General features: G+C 34.9%; 1 protein-coding gene across 1 annotated transcript; it reads right to left on the bottom strand.

Moving 5' to 3' along the window:
- Positions 1-9,065: 9,065 nt before the first annotated feature.
- On the bottom strand, positions 9,066-12,911 carry LOC118054893 (uncharacterized). Its single transcript, XM_035066665.1, has 2 exons — positions 10,582-12,911; positions 9,066-9,270 (listed from the first exon to the last, which is right to left on the bottom strand). The coding sequence occupies exons 1-2, from the start codon at positions 12,909-12,911 to the stop codon at positions 9,066-9,068; spliced, it is 2,535 nt and encodes an 844-aa protein (XP_034922556.1).
- Positions 12,912-14,313: the final 1,402 nt, after the last annotated feature.

The raw sequence follows: 14,313 nt of genomic DNA, 5'->3' as shown, positions 1-14,313 counted from the left end.
TTCATTTTTGAAGCTTAATCGACTGCTCCAAGGACAAAAGCCTGTAATAATTACGCAATTAAATAACAATTAAAATTAATTTTGAGGAATGTGGTTCAATTGTCAGACTCTAAGTTTGTTTTTTAGAGATTATTAATTCGAGTTTTACAAATTTCAAGATCACTGGTGGCTTACATAGTCGTTAACTTTAGAATCAGTGAAATTAGTTGAGATATACGCAAGCTTATTTAAACACCTATATTAATAATAAAAAATTAAGATTAAATAAAAAATCTTAAAAAGATTCATTAATCAAGCATAGAAATTCAACAAGTTTTGGATTTTCAAAACATATGTTCATGTTAGTCAAGGATATTCCATTAATCATCATTTGACAACCAGAGTAACAATCACAGGAGGGTAGAGAGTCAATTCCTAAACCGGTTACGATCACACGTGTGGCTTAAACGACAGTGATTACGAGCATTTTGTAGGTGAAGATTTGATTTAGTCACAATAACGGATACCAAACAAAGAATCTCTCCAAACCCATTTTTTCAAAGTCTAAACCACTTGCAAAGGAGGCTGGTCATAACAACCCCATCATGCATGACTCCTTGATTCCAAACAATTAGATTATGTTAATTACGTGTGTTCTAAATGTTAATTACAATTTTAAAAACAAGAAATCGATGCGGAAAATAATAAATATATTTATTGATTAATTAATTATCCAATTCAGAAGTTATAGGCCAGTTAAATCCTTGAAAAGTCAGCAGTTTTCATGTCTTAAATCATCCTCTCGTTATTATCTTACTTGTCGTGACCAAAATCTTGCTTCTAAATTTGCTGCGATTCTAGGAGTTTGTCTCCTTAATTTAGCTTTGTAGACGTAGAAAACAACAGCATTAAATAGTCACATAGGGTCCAGTTTAAATTGTATATGCTTTGTTTGATTGTAATAAAAGATATAAAATATTATTTTCAGTAACTTGATTGACGTCGTTAAACCCGTTTAGACTTGATCATATTAAAACCAAAAATTATATTATTTTTTTAAATTAATTAATTTAAGTCTAGGTGTAAGATTTTTTCCAAGTCAGGTTTAGTGCATATATGATATTATAATGCATGTTTATTTTTTAAAAGCATTTTTTTTTATTAAAAATATATTCAAAAATAATTTTTATTACTCTTTCCATAACAAGCACGGGTACACAACATAAAAAATAACAAAAAAATACATAAAAAAAAGAAAAAGAAAGTTGTTCCTGTGGATGGGGGTGTTTATCACAATACAAGGAGGCCAAAATGGTGGTTGGGAAAAATGAGGTGCCGGAAAATGGACAAAAGACGAAGCACGGGGGGATAGGTGGAAGAATGGGATAGGTTTTTGGGAGCATATGCTAAAGAATAAGCATAGCTAATAACCCAGAAAAGTTAATGATTATCCAAAACTCCAAAGACTTGATATTTATCCTTCAAAGATGCTTTTGTTTGGCTGATAGACTTCAAGCTATCATGCAGGAATAGGGTTCAATGCTTTCGAGTCTCATGTCATGTGTGATGTAATGTGAAAGGTTCTCCGGTCCCTCCTTAATTTCCCTCACACTTAGGTAACTTGTTCTTCTAAAATTCATGCGATCACATGCCAAATATGGAATATAAAAATCCATTTTTCTTGCTGTTCCTTGACAAAGTTGCCATGATTTTTGTCCAAGACTCTGCTTTCGAGCTTTATAGAGAGATAGATAGATAGAAGAAGAAATAATACAGAGGGAAAGCCAATATCTAATGAGTTTTTATAAAGGCACGCACTACCTCTTATGGTCAAAAGCATCATTCCACCCTTTTCTCTGAGCTCCTTGACTTGCACCGCATCTGGGAAATAATTGAACTAAGAAGTACCTTAAAGATGGTCGTGAAAATGAAAACTCCCTCGTTTAGCTCCTTCCAACTAAACCCACTATCATCCTTGTCTGAACCCATCGTTTCCTTTTTGTTTCTTTTTTTCTTTTTTCTTTCTAGGTTCATGATCGCTAGCTGTGGTGGTGTATATCAAAAGTACTTGATTCCACCAGCTCTAATTTCATCCAAACATGCATGGTGCGATGCAGGTTGAAATCATCATACACGCTGGACTAACATGTGATTGGTCGTCGTGGTAGCATACAGTTGATCTGGCTGCTTGAGTGTGAATCCAAGATCATGCCACGCATCACAATGTATGTTAGACTGGTCAACAGGCACGGCAAGCGTGCATGGGTGTGCAATAGCTATCTATTTTTCAAACATGAAAAAGTCTCTCTTGATCATGACCCCCTTGTAGTTTTCCACGTGTAGTTCACCTAACCTAGTAGCTACTAGCTAGTTGCTGTCCTCTGTCAAATGGTAAAGCACCGGATTTCTCATTGGAGACACTAAATAATGAGTTAGGCCAAACATGGAATAGTGCGTTGTATTCCACGGTCTACGGCGTATTCTCCATGAGCTTATCCCGAAGATGCTCAGAGAAAGAAAAGGAAAACTATTTTCAACAGTGCCCATTGGCCTTCGTGCAGCATCTGATGTTCCTTAGGCTACACTGTTAACATTCAGAGAAGTACGTTGAGTGATTAAACTACACACATAAAGCAGTAAAGTAAAAACAGATGTGGGAATTGTTGGCTTTTGTTGAAAATTGTCCATGCATCAAGAGGAGGAAAAGTGTTCTATATTAACTTCAAAGGGAAGATAAAAAGACCGCATTGTTCACACGCAGCAAGATTAAAACTCAATATAATATATGTATCTCCCGTCATCAACTCAACCTAAATAAGGCTGTGCCAGATATTGATTCCCACTTGGAAAGTTTTCACTGTTCTTGATTTGAAAGTCATATACCATTACTATGAACTAAATGGTGGCTGATTGTAAGCCTATTGGTTCTGCCACATGGAAGTTGAAGTCAAGAAAAAGAGGGGGGAATAACAAAAACAGAACAGGAAGTAGGTAAGCTTCAATTCTTCGAAAATACTCTTTCCTCCTAGGCCTGTAGGATCATCCATCATAACAAAGATATTATTACAACTTTCCACTGTCAAAGGGCTAGTGATGGCAACAAAGGATAGGAAGATACAGAATCAATGTGTGTGTAGAAACTTAGGTTGAAACACAAAATCTGCGGCTTCATCCTAGGTTTGGTAAGAATATCTCTCTTATGATAATTTAACTCACCATTAAAATCATCTTTCTCGCCATGTCTATAACACAATATTGATAGATGGTGATATCTGGCTGCCAAGAGTAGAGATTGATTACTACCAAAAGATTCAATACGAGGCTGATAAAGAAGAACTATTCTGGTGAAGAAAGCTTACGGCACATCATCCAACTGTGTAACCCATGACCCTGAGCTTGGTGTTCTTCACTAGATCAAGCAAAATATCATTCCTTCTCAAAATTGCAATCGAGTGGACTCAACTATGAATTGAATCTCGTGTTTATTTTCATAATCATCAAGGTATTTTTGGAAAATTATGTTAATGAAGTTCCAAAAATCCAAATAGTTTAGGAATAGTACTTACAGGTTGAATAATTGGTTAATCAATTGATCTTAATAATTTCAACTATTCTTCCTAGCCAAGGTGTTCTTTAGCATATACTTGGTACTTGGTAGGTCAAAACGGCTTGTGCTACTACATGTAAAAGTTCCTTTTTGATGGAGATGAAGACTCTCTTATACTTAAATTTATAGAGAGAAAATACAATAATATGCTACAGAGAGATGCTCTGAAAATATATATGCAGTAGAGAATGAAGATTGTGAACTTTTAATTTGAAAGTCTTATGGTGTATTTATATCCTATGATTCTTGTCCTATTATGAAGAGGAGGGTCTGAAATGTAATTTTACCCTGATAATATTTAATGAGGTATAAATATCCCTTCTATCTATATTCATGTTTGATGTAAATATGATGGGTCATTGAAGAATTTTTAAACATCTAAAAGGTGCATGTAGGGAGATTATGGTCTAAGACGTCACATGTAACTAAGCCCATGGAGGCTGAGTTCTTTCCCAAAGTTAGACTCAAGAGAGGTTGATCATTCCCTTAAGCATACCTAAGAGAGCATGGTCATTATCTTAGACTTGGCTTACTGCCAAGTCCAAGTATCTTGGGTTTAACATGTTCGCCAGACCCATGTTATCTTGGACTTGGCTAAATGCCAAGTCCAAGTAACTTGGGTTTGACATGTTTGCCAGATCCATATTATCTTGGACTTGGCGGATGGCCAAGTTTAGGTACCTTGGGTGCCAGACCCACTTTATCTTTGACTTGGTTGACTGCCATATCCAAGAGTAATGGATTTGGCTAAATGTCAAGTCCAAGTGCTATAGGTCTATAAGTTTGCGAGACCTACATTCTAATTCCCTTGGGTGTGCCAAGGGAGGATGATCATTCTCTAGGGCGTGTCCAGGGAAGGATGGTCATTCCTTTGGGCGCGTAAAAGAAGGGTGATTGTTATTTTAGAGTTGACTAACTACCAAGTCCAAGTACTTTGGGTTTGACATGTTTACCAAACCTATATTATCTTGGATTTGGCTAAATGTCATGTCCAAGTATCTTAGGTTTGACATGTTCGCTAGACTCATATTACCTTGGACTTGGCTAAATACCAAGTGTACATTAGGTCTGACTTGTTTGTCAAACCCATGTTATCTTGGACTTGGCTGACTGCCAAGTCCACAAGCAATGAACTTGGCTGACTGCCAAATCCAAGTGCCTTGAGTCTGAAATGTTTTCCAGACCCTCATTATCTTATTTCTTTGGGCGTGCCAAGAGAGGATGATCATTCTCTTGGACATTCTAAGAAAGGATTATTATTCATTTAGGTGTGCCCAAGGGAGGATGCACACTTACATGAGTGTGCCAAAGGCTTGGCACACTACCAAGCCCAATCATGTCTAGGTCTAGCTAGTGCCAGACCTAGTGTGCCAAGGTTTGACACACTGCCAAGCTCAATCACAGTTGGGTCTCTCTAGCGTCTAACCTAGTGTTCTAAGGAGATGGCACACTACTAAAACCAATCATGTCTAGGTCCAACTAGTGTCGGGGCTTGGCACACCGCCAAGAAAATCATGGTTGTGTTTGGCTAGCATCATACCCAGCATTATTAGGGCTTGGTATTGTGCCAAGCCCAATCGCATTTGGGTCTGCCAACCCAGCGTGCCTGGGTTTTGGCACACTACCAAACCCCCACTTGAGGCATGCTCATTACCTTGGGTGAGCCTTAGGTCATAAGGGTTTTTTAGGCTCGTTAAAAATGAGTTTATTTCTAGCCCCTAAGTCTTTGTGATACTGATATGCAAAGACTTGTAAAAATACTTGGTATTTATGATGAGTTCGTTGAATTTTCATCATGTGAAAAAAAAGGTGATATATTAAAGAGCCCGTGTGGAAGGGGATACACCATGGTAAGAGAAAGAATTTTTAAGTATAGAGAGGACATGAAGGAATCATACTTCAAAAATTTCCCTAAAAGGTAAGAGAAAAACATAAGGAATGAGCCTGTACTTAGGAATATTTCTATGTGGTCGGGGGGAACCCATTAGAGGAAATCTACTCACTTTTGAGGAACTCCTATCTCTAAACTCATCAAGCATGAAGCCCATTTAGAGAATTTATAAGTGGTTAGTGGGAACCTAAAAAAGGTGAACCTATACTTAACAATTTCTAAGTGATTATAGGTGTTTTGGAGAGTAGGAGCTTGTAGCTCTTCTAACATTGTCATAGGGCTTAAAAGCCCTCCACTAAAGAGGGATCATCATGATTATTATTATTATTATTATTTAATGGGGCATGAGAGCCTTCTATTGAGAGTGGTGATTTCATGGTGTTGTTATTTGTACTAGGAAAACCAAGTCCATCCCTTGAAGAGTGGTGCATATAGCATTAGGGAAACCAAGTTCATCCTTTGAAGAGGATGCATATAGCAATGGGGATAGATGTAGAGTGGTGCATATAGCACCATAACACCACATATATCTCTTAGTGAGTGGTGCATATAATACTAGGGAGATCACATATATCTCGTAGTAAGTAATGCATATAGCATTGGAGAGATCATGTCTATCACTTGGAGATTTCCCGTGGGGAGAACACATACCATCCCCTGGAACTTCTCTAGAGCTACCGTTTTTAGAGATCACCTGGAGAAAATAAATCAATTTTGAATAAATCATTCATATATTAAAAACTAACATTTTTATAAAGGATGATACGTCTTAAGATAATATGAGTGATATGTACGGTAGAGGTTCTTAGAAGGAAGATATCATGAAGGTGGCACTAAGATGTTTGCTTTGACTTCCATAATTACTTCACTTGGAAGGTCATTCATGTTCGTTGTCCTTATAAAAATATGGAGGTCCATGTCATAACAAACTAGCCTCTTCAACCTGAATGTGATTTTTCATAAATTGTTTCACTTTAGATAAGCTTTTTTTTTTTAGAAAGCATAAAGTTTTCTCTAGAGGGCATGCTCTTTTACTTGTCATATCAAGGCTTCTAAGGTTATAGCTTAAACAATTCTTCCACCTTGAGCATTTCCGCATTAAATCTTCTTAAATATGCATGTGTATACTCGTTCTCTTATTGAGCAACACTGAAAAGCTTCATGGAGGTTTTCTTGGCGAGTATGCCAGTGCTAAAGCATGCCACTAGCTTGGCATATAGGTCACTAAAACCTTCAATAAAGTTTGGTTTGTTATATTAAGTACGTGCAGATTCTTTAAAGGTCGTAGTGAATATCTTACATATTGAGTCATGGTTTTGGATGATCAACTCCAAGTTGTTGCGTAGATTTTGCACATCCTCCAGTAGGTGAGCCAAGCTATCATAGTTGTCCAAACTTATTTTTATGAAAAAATAATCCTTAAGGAGTCAAGTTTTCAATATACATTTGGACAAGAGAGAAACCCTCCACTGACGGGGTTATAAACATTCCCCTAGGTATGCTTATGCATAAATTATCTCTTATTTCTTTGTTTGCTAGGCCATTGGAAGCCTGAAGAATTGGTGTATAATGACGATTATGATGATCAGTGTCTATCCTATAGTAACTAGGGGAAAATATTCGTCGTATCTTCTTTGTGCATGGGTGAGGCAAAGACGTGAGTGGTTCTTTGAGGAACTCCCATGAATTTCATTTTGTCTAATCTTCTTTAGGTAGTGTAATCGTCTACATGCTTATGGTGCAGCTGATGGCCTTCGCGTTAAGGCATTGTGTGTTGTTGAGGGTATTAATACTTGTTGGAATAGCAATGTCTGATTTTGTCCTCGAGTTGCCAAGATGGCCTGGGTAAGGAGTTGTACCTAGTTAGTGAGTTATTGAAGCTCTTACTGGGTAGGAGTGTCCGAGACAACGAGTAGACTTGTCTCACATTCTAGCCTGGGTGAGCATTGGTTGTGTGTCATGGAATGACCTAGTAGTGTCGAAAGCAAACCTTAGAAAGAAACCGATGACTTTTTGATCAGCTCCCCACAGACGACGCCACTCATGAAGTTTCAAAAATCCAAATAGCCTAGGAATAAGGCTTTCGAGTTGGATAATCGGTTAATCAATTGTTCCTAGTAATCTTATCTATTCTTCCTAGCCAAGGTGTTTTTTAGTATATACTTGGTGCTTAGTAGGCAAAAGAAACTTCTGACTAGTACCTGCAAAATATCCTCTTTGATGGAGGTAAAGACTTTCCAATACTTAAATAAGTATGTTTTTAGAGAGATAAAATATAATAATATTTTAGAGAGAGATGCTCTAGTTCAAGGAGTTGCCACTTAATATTATGGTCACAAGGAACCTTAACTGGTTAATAGATATTCTATGATACGGAACTGGTTATGCAAAAGGAAAGATGTTATCACCCCTTTTAAGCATCCTACCTGAAGCAAGCTATCTTGCTGGTTTTGTCTAAAATTGCTAAGAACTTGTTCTCCTTTTTTTTTTTTGTTCTTCCTATCATGTTATTAACTCTAGCATCAATGAACAATACCTAAAAAAATTTCCAACTTTGATATTGGTAAATATAGTAGAAACCCAAAAACATGCAATATTTCTAATTCTGGCATTAGTGAACAATATCTAAAAAAATTTCCAACTCTAATGTTAGTAAATATAGCAGAAACGCAAAAACAAGCAATATTTCTAACTCTGACGGTAATGAATAAGTTCAAATTTTTTTGAATTTTTAATGGAGAGGAAACAATTTTTCTATGCCTTTTTTTTTTACCCTTTTTTTTTATTTGCTCTTTTTAGACAATAATAAAAGAAAGTATTGCACAACATATTTGTATTTAACAGTAATGGTTCATAGACTGAGCATATATCAGAAAAAAAAACAAAACACAAAGAAAAAAAATAAAAAAAGCGCGAAGGTCCCACAAATAAATACATGAAGATTGCCAAATATTTAGGGAATTTTCTGATATAAAAAAAGATCTCGTTTGACAAAATATCAAAATAAAAGGAGAATAAAATACATGAATAAGACATAAGGGTGTGTTTTGCCAAACACACCCTTAATAAGCACTGTTTGGGCCGGTTGGGCCTGAAGCTCAAATCCGACCCTTTTTTTTTTTTATACTGGGATGGGCTGGATCCAGCTGGCCCAGCCTGGTTAAGCCAAATAACCCGGCCAGTTTTTCCTTTGCAAGCGTGTATGAACTGTTCACGCACGCTTCCTTGTTTTGCAAATGGCCTTGGGACGAAGATCTTGATGCACCGTCAACTGGATGAAGCTTCTGTTCTTAGTTTCCCCTTTTGCTCTCTGGCTTTTCTTGTTCTCTCTATTTTTTTGTCTCTCCTAGTCTCTCTTTCTCTCTATTTTCCTCTTCTCTGCCCTGTCTCTGCTTTTTCTCCCCTTTCTTTTTTTCCCTCTCGTTCCTTCCTTTTTAAGTTTTTTTCTTAGTCTCACTTTTCCCTCTTTGTTTTCTCTTCTGGGTCCCCTTTCTTTCTTAACTTTTTTTCCGCCTTTTATAGGCATTTCTGGTGTGGATTTTATCCTTATCTCCCCAGGATACTGATCCTTGTGTGGAGATAAGGACTTTAGGTCTTTGTGTTCTTGTTGGATCGGGACACCAACAGTCCAGCCATTGCTGGACTGTTGGTGGCGGTTTCTTCAGCTCCCTGGTGCCTCGCGGTGGTGGAGGAAAGTTGGCTGGAATGGGGCTGAATGGTAAACCATTCGGTCATGACCTGGACTGAGGGCGGCGACCGCCTGGCCTGAATTTTTCCGCAGGCGGACTTTTTCCTGTTTGAGACGAAGAAGAAGACGCCATCAACCATATTCAGACAACGACGATTTGTTTAGAGGCCATCAACCATACAATTGAAATGATTAAAGGATGCACAACACATGCACACACAGAGGGTTTTGCAGCACCAATTTTAATTAATAATTATAATTTAACACTAGTCATACAAAGAAAAATCCTCGAAGCTCATAATCACATTACATAACTATAATTATTTAATAAACTATGCGGAAAACATCAAATAAATAATTTTAAGATGTCTAAAAAATTTATTTAAACAACCAAAAAATCCTACTGGGTCAAATATACAAAACATATTAATCATGTAATTTATGTCAATGTTTAACATTTATTTGTTATTAACAAAGTTATAAAAATAAAGTTCCCAAAATAACATATTCACAGATACAAGATATTGATACTACTTCAAAGTATTTAATTAGGAAATATAAATTCCTATGAACAATAATATTGGAGAGTACACAACATGTTGTGACTCTTTTAAAAAATACAATATATATATATATATATATATATATATATATATATATATATATATATATATATATATATATATTGACTCTTTTAAAAATTCAATACAATAATATTGGAGAAATATGGGCACTCCCACTATCTCAAATTAATTATTGATTCTCGATACTGTATAAGGTATAATAAAGAAAAAAAAAATTTTAATGTTGAGATACAAATATACAATAACTAATTTTTAATAATGTTTATAAGCTACTGAAAGAAAATGGTTGAAAACAACACTCGGAGACCACTGCACTCTACATCACTCCCTCATGTTGTGATTGGGCAATGATTTTTCCACAAAACAAAAACGTCACATGTCGCAGTGCCATTAATGGACTCATGGACTTGCTGTTAGCTTGCGCACACTCAATCTTGCTTCTATCAATATCATTGGTTGATGTCAATGGATTATAGTAATGCCATCCACACTGGATCACTCTCCATTGATGGGCGACCCACAGTCACAATGGCAGAGAGTGCACGACACTCGCCACCTTCCGAGACTTCGTTCCTCTCGAAACCAACTCTATTTGAACTTGGTGAGAGGCAGTGGCGGAGCCAGAGATTTTTAATTGAGGGGGCAAATTATTAACAAATACTATATTATATAGACATGTATTAAAAATCAATTCAAAACATATATATATTAATTCATATCAATTCAAAACATATATATTAATTCATATCAAGTAAAATTAATACAAAAATACTTTTAAAATGAAAAAAACTTAAATTATAATTGTTCTCTTCGAGTTTTCATATTTTGAAACCGCTTCATAATAGCTTCATTATCAATCTTATTGAAGATATCTTTCTCAATGTATACAACCAAACTATCATTCATCCACTTATCTCCCATCTTGTTCCGCAATCTACTCTTGACAATATGCATAGCAGAAAAAACTCTCTCCACTGTAACAGTTGCAACTGGTAGAAGTAATGACAATTTGATAAGCATATATACCAATGGAAATATCAAATTCTTCTTTGTTTTTACCATTTTCTCTGCAAGACTAGCAATACCTTCAATACCAGAGAACTCATCATCACCACGTAGATCAATAATATACGTATCAAGTTGGTCACCAAGTACCATAAGGTCCACTATAGAGAATTCACTAGGATAAAAAAGAGCAAGACGAATAAGCTTTTCTTTGTTGAAAGTAGAGAAAGAGTCATTTGGGCTTAAACATGCCACACAAAGAAGTAACTCCATACTCGTCTCGGTAAAACGATCATCCAATTCAGTAAGTTGTATGTCAATGATATTGTTAAACAATTCATAACGAAAATGGTGTAAGTTTGTAATGCCTTGAGATTTTCGCCTTGAACGCCCACGAAGCTTGTACTCATCATCCATGTTTAGAATATCAATATCATGTTTGATGCAAAAAGATGACACTTCTTCCAGTAAAGATTCCCAATCATTCTCTCTCATCAATTTGAATCGTTCTTTTGATGTTTTCAATAAACTCATAGCATTTTCTATGTCTTGATCTTTTCTTTGTAATGCTTGTGATAACTCATTAGTAACTGCTAGTATCCTTCTCAAACAATGAAGCATGAACACAAAATTAAATGATTCCATAATACTTGTTAAAACAATCGCTTCCGTTCTCTGTTCTGAGTTCATCCCATCCTCCCTTATAATCTCAAGCACATCAAGAACTGATGAAAACATTGCAAGTAAACGAATAATTGTAATATAGTGGGAGCCCCAACGAGTATCACCATACCTTCTAAGAGAAGTTTCTTGATTCAAGCCTCGTCCACTAGAAATTTCCCCATTTTCAAGTCCTTCAATAACTCTAGCATATTGTTTTTCTCTAATCACCTCCATCCTTTTACATGATGCTCCAACTATGTTTATAATGCTAGAAATAAAATTGAAGACATCTCCAACTTCATTATGCTTCTTCGTAACAGCCACAAGAGTTAATTGAAGTCTATGAGCAAAACAATGTACATAATATGCACTTGGATTGCTATTTAGAATAAGTGCTTTCAAGCCATTGAATTCACCTCGCATGTTACTAGCTCCATCATATCCCTGACCACGCAATCTTGATATACTTAACCCATGCTTAGAAAACAAAGCTTCAATAGCTGCCTTGAGTGAACTAGCAGTTGTATCTGACACATGTTGAATGCCAAGAAAACGTTCAATTATATGTCTATTGTTGTCTACATATCGTATAACAACTGCCATTTGTTCCTTGATTGATATGTCACGTGACTCATCAATTAAAATTGAAAATAATGACTCACCTAGATCTTTGATAATCACATTTATAATCTCCTCTGCAGTAGCTTGAGTAATGTCTTTTTGAATATCTGGAGAAGTCAATTTGTTATGTTTAGGAGCTTCACTGAAAGTAACTCTTTTAATAGCTTCATTGTTTCTGGAAAGGAAATGCAAGAGCTCTAGATAATTTCCTTGGTTGCTTGAACATTCACATTCATTATGGCCACGAAATGGAAGTCCTTGGTGCAACAAAAAACGAGCACACTCTATTGAAGCATTCAATCGAGTTCGATAATCACTTTGACTCTTTACTGTCTGCTCAGACAACAAAGACATGATACTTTGTTTTTCATTCATCAAATTCTCACATTTTATCCGAGCTGCATTGTGACTACTATTAGACTTTCCAATATGAAGATCAAATCTTTCCCTTTTTTTCCAATTTGAAAACCCATCACCCACAAACGAATCAACACCCCCTTTTAACTTGAAGAGGTAACAATACAAGCAAAAAGCAGCATCTTTGGCTATACTGTACTCTAACCATGTTGGGTATGCACCAAACCAAGTCGGATTAAAGCGTCGTAGTGTTGATATATTCCCAAATTGTTTTTGAGGAAAATCATAGTGTGAAGGTTGACAAGGACCTTTTTGTAGATAAGCTCTTCGGATTGCATCCCTATCATTTATATGGTACTCATAAATTGGTCTTCTTAAGCCAGGGTCAGCAAGAAGAGTGTCGGGGTTGATTTCAATATGACTTTTCTTTGAACTTGATTGAGTTACATGACTTGAAGCTTTGATTGACTCCTCATCCTCAAGGGATTTACGCTTGAAATACTTGTCCAGTGACATGTTAATTTAATATGAACCTGCTGGATTTTTTATCATCATTAGTGTCTACATAATAATTAACACAAGTACACAATAATTCACTATTAAACAAAAGTCAATTGAATTACACAATAATTCTAAATCTTTCATATGAAATTAATAACAAAATACATGTCAATTTATCAAAATCAAAACCTATTTCAATTCGTATATAAATGCATATAATAAGTATGTTGATTAAATTATACTTAATTATTTCTAAACATTTAATTAAGGAACAATGCTTAGTGTATGTGTAAGAGGAACAATACTTGAAAAACATGTTTTCTACTTGATATTTTACTTACAAATAAATCATGTGAAAATATTAAATTTCAATAAACTACTCTATCAATGTAAGAGATGTCAAGAATAGCGGTTTTGCATGAATATTAATTTATTTTTTTATAATAAGAAAAGAAACACTTAATTGATTAAATTACCAGATTTAAATGTTTATAGAGAACATATTCATAACAAAACCCATAAATTATCATAAACCCTAATATTTTTAATAACTAATTATAAAAGAATAAAACTAAAATTAGACAATAAAATAAATAGAAAAGATGAAGAAAATTTACCTAAAGTATAAAGCAAAAGGCCAAAAAGCTTAATTGATGATAAATTTGTATAAAGGAGACTAGGAGAGGTAGGAACGGCGGCTGAAAAAAAAACCCTACTGGAGAAGGAGAAGATAAATAAACAAAAGTGAAAGAGGGAAAATTAGTGAGCTGTAAATTATAATTATATATATATATAAAAATATTGGGGAGCTGTAATTATATATATATATATATATACACACACACACACACACACACACTTTCTGTAACTGTAACAATCACATTAGCCCCCGTAACTGTAACTTTCCTTACTTTCCGTAGCTGTAGCAATAATTCATTAACAAGAAAAAAAAAAAAAAAAAAAACTAAGGGGGCAATTGCCCCCTTTTGACCCACTGTGGCTCCGCCACTGGTGAGAGGAGTTGATTGATGGGATCATATATATATATATAAAGCATATAACATAACATTGAATTATTATTATAACAAAATTTATCAAAAATTAATGAAGAATCTTAATTTCAATTTTATACAATGTTAATTTAAAAAAAAAATCATCACTTTTAGTACAAAACTCTAATTAAATCAAACTTTATGTCATTGGAAAGCTAATAAAATTTACTTTCTAACCATATAAATTTTATTTTTAAAAAATTTCTGCTTAAATAATTATATAGCCTTTAAAATTCAGGAATAACACAAAAAAATAAGTTTAAACCAAATTTTAAATTAATCATATCCAAGATACATCACAAATATTCATGAATATTTACTTTCTAATCAAATGAATAAGAAAAAAAATGTCAAAACAAACTCTA

Source organism: Populus alba, chromosome 19 (assembly GCF_005239225.2).
Source record: "Populus alba chromosome 19, ASM523922v2, whole genome shotgun sequence".
Lineage (NCBI taxonomy): Eukaryota > Viridiplantae > Streptophyta > Magnoliopsida > Malpighiales > Salicaceae > Populus > Populus alba.
This window is presented reverse-complemented; position numbering and strand designations above follow the sequence as displayed.

Bases quoted from the DNA above. Each gene is read 5' to 3' on its own strand.
- LOC118054893 (XM_035066665.1), bottom strand. From the start codon at position 12,911: ATGTCACTGGACAAGTATTTCAAGCGTAAATCCCTTGAGGATGAGGAG. The intron at 9,271-10,581 runs GTTTCAAAATAT...CGTCTCAAACAG, and splicing joins AATGAAGCTATTATGAAGCG to GAAAAAGTCCGCCTGCGGAA.